Source organism: Solanum dulcamara, chromosome 4 (assembly GCF_947179165.1).
Source record: "Solanum dulcamara chromosome 4, daSolDulc1.2, whole genome shotgun sequence".
Classification (NCBI taxonomy): domain Eukaryota; kingdom Viridiplantae; phylum Streptophyta; class Magnoliopsida; order Solanales; family Solanaceae; genus Solanum; species Solanum dulcamara.
Window position 1 is genome coordinate 78,497,759 of NC_077240.1, and position 6,799 is coordinate 78,504,557.

At 35.0% G+C, this 6,799-nt stretch overlaps 1 protein-coding gene across 2 annotated transcripts; it reads left to right on the plus strand.

The window, feature by feature from the left end:
- Positions 1–824: 824 nt before the first annotated feature.
- On the plus strand, positions 825–6,109 carry LOC129887722 (BEL1-like homeodomain protein 1). 2 transcript variants are annotated; one of them, XM_055962922.1, is made up of 5 exons: positions 825–1,008; positions 2,376–3,268; positions 3,829–4,202; positions 4,418–4,478; positions 4,731–6,109. In XM_055962922.1, the coding sequence occupies exons 2-5, from the start codon at positions 2,429–2,431 to the stop codon at positions 5,607–5,609; spliced, it is 2,154 nt and encodes a 717-aa protein (XP_055818897.1). In that variant the 5' UTR covers positions 825–1,008; positions 2,376–2,428; the 3' UTR covers positions 5,610–6,109. The 2 variants fall into 2 exon arrangements, with proteins under 2 accessions (XP_055818897.1, XP_055818898.1); XM_055962923.1 differs by lacking the exon at positions 825–1,008 and having other exon boundaries at positions 2,324–3,268.
- The last annotated feature ends 690 nt before the right edge of the window (positions 6,110–6,799 follow it).

A 6,799-nucleotide genomic window follows, 5' to 3' on the forward strand; every position in this document is an offset into this window, starting at 1 on the left:
TATTAGTTATTATGTTATAATACTTAATTATTAACGTAATTTTCAAATTATATAATTTCATTTTAAAAAATTAAAAATTATATACTCAAATTTAAAGGTGAAATCAGAATATTTAATTTATGAAATTTGAATCATACTTTTGCTTATGGGATTCTGATAGATTATTTATATCATATTTAATTTATTTTACTACAAATACATAATTTAAGACAAAGATATTGAATTAGGTTTTATCAAATTATACCCATAATTTTATATGCAGGGAGAAAGAGAAAAGGATTGTTCATTTCTTATAAGGAGTTTAGATATCCCATCCTTTATCGATGTAGGTTCCTTTCCATTCATCACTCCCTCGCATCAGAACCTTTTTTCGGATTGAAGCGTGCACATTCATGAATCACTCTTTTCGTTCGTTACTCCCTCATGTTAGAACCTTTTTTCTTCGGACCGAAGCGTGCGGATCGGAGATACTTCCACCCCCATTCAATCAGTATCTCAAAGGACCACATTGGATGAGCGTGGCTTTAATACCACGTCAAATTAACTTTTGAACCTAACTTACGCATCAAAAGCTAGCTTAATAAAAGAGAATTATCTAAGTCTCATAAAAAGTCCAGGAATTTCTTCCCTTACTATGTGAGATTATTTCCGTTCATCAATAACTCCATTCCTATTCATATTTACAATTAAAATTAACAAGTGTAACTTTCAAAATTCAAACTATGACACATAAATCAGAACCGAAAAAGTATATTCTTATATATAAGCAAAACACACACACTCACATACACACATCCACATCTTTCCTTCTTTCTTCTTTCCCCTCTCTCTCTCTCAAAAAGTTCACTACTTTTATTAGCTTTCATCACTTCTCACAGAAGAAGATAGTTTTTTTTTCTTTTCTGCTGATGGCTGCATCAAATGATTTGAAAAGCTGAGTCAAATCAGAAGAAGAAAGAATTATTTTTATAGAAAATTATAATAATAATCAAAAATATTATTCCCAAGGTATGGTACTTCTTCACTCATTTAGCAATGTAAATACATATATCTTCCTAATTGTTTGAAGAAAATGGATCTTCTCTTCTCTTCATCTCTTTCTTTTCTTTGACCAGCACACGGAATTGAAATATGAAGTTTATGAGTCTTGAATTCTAGCTTATTTGATTTATTGAGTTCTGAATTAATAATTTATACATACTGAATGAATTTTTTAAATATACTCGAAGCAAAACTATTGAATTTGGTCGAAATCATTTAATTCTGTCACTACTCATCATAGGGCAAATTCAGAATCCGAAGTTTATGAATTTTGTAACCTTTTTGAGTTACCAAATTATAAATTAATCTACATGTTAAAATAATTTTTAAAGACAGATACAAAATTTAAAACAAAACTAGCTAGTGAGTTCAGTTGAATCTGTAGCCGACACTCTAGCTTTGTCACTGCTTAGAAATCGATCTAGAATTTAAAATTTATGAATTTTATATTTTAAATAAATAATTTCTACATATTCAATTAAAATTTTTAAGATAAATATAAAATTAAAATTATTGAATTCGATCAAGCTCGATCTAAATTCAATAAATTTAATAACACTATATATTATTTAAGTAAAATTTATCGAATTCATCTAAATTCGCATACGAGCTTCTAGCTACGCCCCTGATTTCCTTTTTCTCATGTAATTTCAGTCATAACTGCAGGTTCACATACTGTGTGTGTCCTTTCTCTCTCTAAAAAATCTGTTATGATTTTCTGTGTCACTATAACCCAAAAAAAAAAAATATCTTAATTTCTTCCATTTGTCAGATTATGATACACCACGTGCACTTACAAAATTTGTAAAACCATATTTTAATTTACAAACCCTTTTCATACTTTTTTTAATCAAGAAAATTAAATGCTTTTATATTGAGTATTATTTTTTAAAAAAAAAATATTTCTCATACAAATGATTGGTTATATTGACATATATTAAATTTCAAGGTTTATTTTACCATTTTGTGCCTTTTTGAGTGTACAAAGTGTGAATGGGTTGAATTTTTTGGACCCCTCATAATTACCATGAAATTATAATCACTTTTACATAAGAATCTTACCATTTATAGGTAAAAAAAATGTCACCTGTCTAGTCGTATGGGGAGCGGAGTTAAAGGGACGTAAAGGTTTCATCTGAGTTTTTTTTGTCTGAAATTATTTTTTACATATAGAACGGTTCTTTACTTTTCATAATTTTGAATTTTTTTGATGAATTTAATACTGTTTCGAATGTTTTTGTATTTATATATGTATGTTTTGCCTTTTATTTTAGAAAAACAAAAGAGATATGTGGACTTACTTGACGTGACTTAATTTTGATATTTTTTTTCAGATTAGTTGGTGTTTGTTTATTGTGAAGAAAAAAAATAACTAAAAAGAAGAGAAATGGCATCTTATTTTCATGGAAATTCAGAAATACAAACAGGAAATGATGGATTGCAAACTCTAATACTGATGAATCCTAGCTATGTTGGATTTTCTGAAACACAACATCATCACGCGCCGCCGCCGCCAGGTGGAAGCAGCAGCAACATCGTTTTTTTCAATTCCAATCCTCCGGGAAATTCAATAAACTTATCTCACGCACCACCACCTCTACCGCCACCACCACCACCTTCGCAGCAATTTGTAGGTATACCTCTCACCACCACCGCCTTCACCGCCCCTTCTCAAGATACCGGTAATAACAACAACAACAACGAGTCAATTTCCGCCCTTCATGGCTTCCTAGCTCGATCGTCCCAGTACGGTTTTTACAACACGTCTAATGACATCACGGTGGCGCGTGATATAACACGCGCTCATCATAATCAGCAGCAAGGGCTTTCACTTAGCCTCTCGTCCCAGCAGCCAGGTTTCGGGAACTTTATGGCGGCGCGTGAGATCGTTTCTTCACCTACAGCTTCGGCTTCTGCTTCGGCTTCTGGGGTACTACAACAACAACAGCAGAGTATTACTAGTGTGCCTTTGAGTTCAAAATACATGAAGGCAGCACAAGAGCTACTTGATGAAGTTGTTAATGTTGGAAAATCAATGAAAACTACTAATAGTACTGAAGTTGTTAATAATGATGTCAAGAAATCGAAGAAAATTGCCACGGTAACCGATATGGAGGGACAGTTAGATGGAGGAGAGGGGGACAGTGCAGCAGCAGCAGAGTTAAGTACAGCAGAGAGGCAAGAAATTCAGATGAAGAAAGCAAAACTTGTTAACATGCTTGATGAGGTAATTAAATAACTATGCTCCTTTTTGTTTTTGTTTTTTCTGGCTTAAATGTTGTTGCATCTGTGTCGGATAAGAGTTTGAGCAACATGTTTATGTTCTTTCGTTTGTCAAAAAGTTTACGCGTTGGTTTGTATCCGTCTAGATATGTGTAATTGTGGCCTTTTTGGCTTCCAACAAGTATTTACCATCTTCAATAAACAGCTCTAAGCGAGTGACACTTTGTGTGTTCCTCATTGATAAGCTTGAGGAAGACACAAATATCAAGGCTAGGCTTCTATTTGGTAGAATTATTGACACTCCCGTGTCGAATTCTTCAAAATGCACTATTTTATTTTTGGAGTATCCGACATGCATCTGTCACATTTTTTGAAGATTTTGAGCCATATAAGTTTTTAACCTTCCAATATCATCATAGTAATAAGAAAGAGGAGTATGGTCTCTATCAAAAAAGTTGCATCATATCATTACTGAAAATAATTCTAAGAGCAAAAAAGTACCTGTCAAATGATAAAGACCAGAACTTTAAAGCTAATTATTGAATTTTGGGTGTTAATATATAGGTGGAGCAGAGGTACAGACATTATCATCACCAAATGCAGTCAGTGATACATTGGTTGGAGCAAGCTGCTGGCATTGGATCAGCAAAAACATACACAGCATTGGCCTTGCAGACGATTTCGAAGCAATTTAGGTGTCTTAAGGACGCGATAATTGGCCAAATACGATCTGCAAGCAAGACGTTAGGCGAAGAGGATAGTTTGGGAGGGAAGATTGAAGGTTCAAGACTTAAATTTGTTGACAATCAGCTTAGACAACAAAGGGCTTTGCAACAATTGGGAATGATCCAGCATAATGCTTGGAGACCTCAGAGAGGATTGCCCGAACGAGCTGTTTCTGTTCTTCGCGCTTGGCTCTTTGAACATTTCCTCCATCCGTAAGCACGAAACAACCCTTTTTTATCAGCTATGTTGCTCGGACTTTCCAAAAACGTTATCGCACCTGTGTCTGATCCTTTCAGAATGCATTGATTTTTGAGGATCCAAAACACACATGACGATATTTTTGAAGAATCCGAGCAATATAACTTTAGCTTATAGGTTAGTAAGTTAAGTACTATGTTCTGATAAATTCTGGCAATTTGTTGTATAGTTATCCCAAGGATTCAGACAAAATGATGCTAGCAAAACAAACAGGGCTAACTAGGAGTCAGGTCAGTGATAACAACATTGTCATTCTTGATTTTGAATGGCCTATAACATCTTTGGATCCTCAAGTTGATTTCGCAGATGGTTACTCAGCTAATAGTTATTATATTAAAGTCATCTTTCTTCATGATTTTGATTGCCTTCAACAAAAAAGCGACTTTCTGAGATAAAAACGATTAAGTTGAGTGACCATCTGAGAATCCAACTTGGTTTCTCCATTTTTGGTTTTGACAATGTTTTGTTTTTGGACAATTCAGGTGTCGAATTGGTTCATCAATGCCCGAGTTCGTCTTTGGAAGCCAATGGTGGAAGAGATGTACTTGGAAGAGATCAAAGAACACGAACAGAACGGATCGGGTCAAGAAAAGACGAGCAAATTAGGCGAACAGAACGAAGATTCAACAACATCAAGATCAATTGCTACACAAGACAAAAGCCCTGGTTCAGATAGCCAAAACAAGAGCTTTGTCTCAAAACAGGACAATCATCTGGCAAACCAACACAACCCTGCTTCACCAATGCCAATGTCCAATGCCACTTCCATATCGCCTATCGGTGTGAGCATCCGTAATCAGTCTGCTGGTTTCAACCTCATCGGATCACCAGAGATCGAAAGCATCAACATTACTCAAGGAAGTCCAAAGAAACCTAGGAACAATGAGATGTTGCATTCGCCAAACAGCGTTCCATCCATCAACATGGATGTAAAGCCTAGCGAGGAACAAATGTCGATGAAGTTTGGGGACGATAGGCAGGACAGAGACGGATTCTCACTAATGGGAGGAGGACCGATGAACTTCATGGGAGGATTCGGGGCCTATCCCATTGGAGAAATTGCTCGGTTTAGCACCGAGCAATTCTCAGCACCATACTCAGCCAGTGGCACAGTTTCACTCACTCTTGGCCTACCACATAATGAAAATCTCTCAATGTCATCAACACACCACAGTTTCCTTCCAATTCCCACACAAAACATCCAAATTGGAAGAGGAGTAGAAATTGGTGAAGCAAATCATGAGTTTGGTAGCCTAAACACACCAACATCAGCTCACTCAACAACAAGTGTTTACGAAAACTTCAACATTCAAAACAGAAAGAGGTTTGCTGCACCCTTGTTACCAGATTTTGTTGCCTGACAAAAATAAGAATTTAGTGACATACAACTTCTGTCGATAAACAAGAACAGGAATTAGCGACAGATAACTTTTGTCGCCAAACAAGAACAGGAATTAGCGACAGATAACTCATGTTGCTAAACAAGAACATGAATTAGCGACGGACAACTTTTGTTGCTGAACAACGAAAAACCCGTCTTTAGTATATTGTTTTCTCTTCTATTTCCTTATGTATTAGGAAAGAAGGGAATTATATCATCATGATAGTGTAAAGAATCAAGAAACAAGTTTTACATAGTTGCATAGTCCTATACATTTGGAGATGAAGAACCATTTAAGTTCTTCAAAATAGGTAGATTTTCTAGGCTACTTCTAGAAGATATATATGGTTGATGGTTTGTATATTAATTTTGTTGCTGCAGATAGCCATAGTTAAATTGGGCTTGTTATATTGGATATGGAAAAAAAATCTAGTTATTTTGGGTGGTATAAAAAAATAATACTCCATCCATTTTAGCCAATCTTTGTTAATTCTCTTTCCATGTTCAATCATAAATCAATTAATAGTTATTTGGGTTCGAGCCCTTTTGGGTACAACGTTACCTTTGTTAGGAAGTGATTTATTCCCCAATGTGGAACTTTCTAATGTGAATGCAGATTTACTCGAGTTTCAATGCTGAACACCGGGCGAAAAATTAAAAAAAAAAGTCAATTGCTAGTAACTTTGTTTTAGTGTTATTTTTCCCCTAGCAAAATGAAAGCATCTTTAAGTAAGGGGATGAATGATTCATCCAAAATTAAAAAAGAAAGATATATATATATATATATATATATATATATATATATAGTGCGTGTAGACTCGACACGATCCATGGGATATTCATAGCATTTAGAAGCCGCAAAAGCGTAATTAGGCAATTTTTCTCATTTTTCATTTATGTTAGCCCATGAATATTTTGGTGATATGACTTTCAGTCAATTTTTTTACGAAATCTTTATGGGACCCTCCGTAAGTATCCGGGGAGCAGTACGTGTAGCCTCAGCAGGATCCACATCATATTCATAGAATTTAGGGGTCGCAAAAGCGGAATTAGACGATTTTTTCATTTTTCGTATGTGGAATATTTTGGTGATATGACTTTGGGTCATTTTTTTCCGGAACCTTTATGCGACTCTACGTAAGTACCCGGGGGAGCAATACATGTAGTCTT

Coding starts and splice junctions, on each gene's coding strand:
- LOC129887722 (XM_055962922.1), top strand. CDS start 2,429: ATGGCATCTTATTTTCATGGAAATTCAGAAATACAAACAGGAAATGAT. Junction 4,203..4,417: donor TTTGAACATTTCCTCCATCC/GTAAGCACGAAA, acceptor TTTGTTGTATAG/TTATCCCAAGGATTCAGACA. Junction 4,479..4,730: donor CAGGGCTAACTAGGAGTCAG/GTCAGTGATAAC, acceptor TGGACAATTCAG/GTGTCGAATTGGTTCATCAA.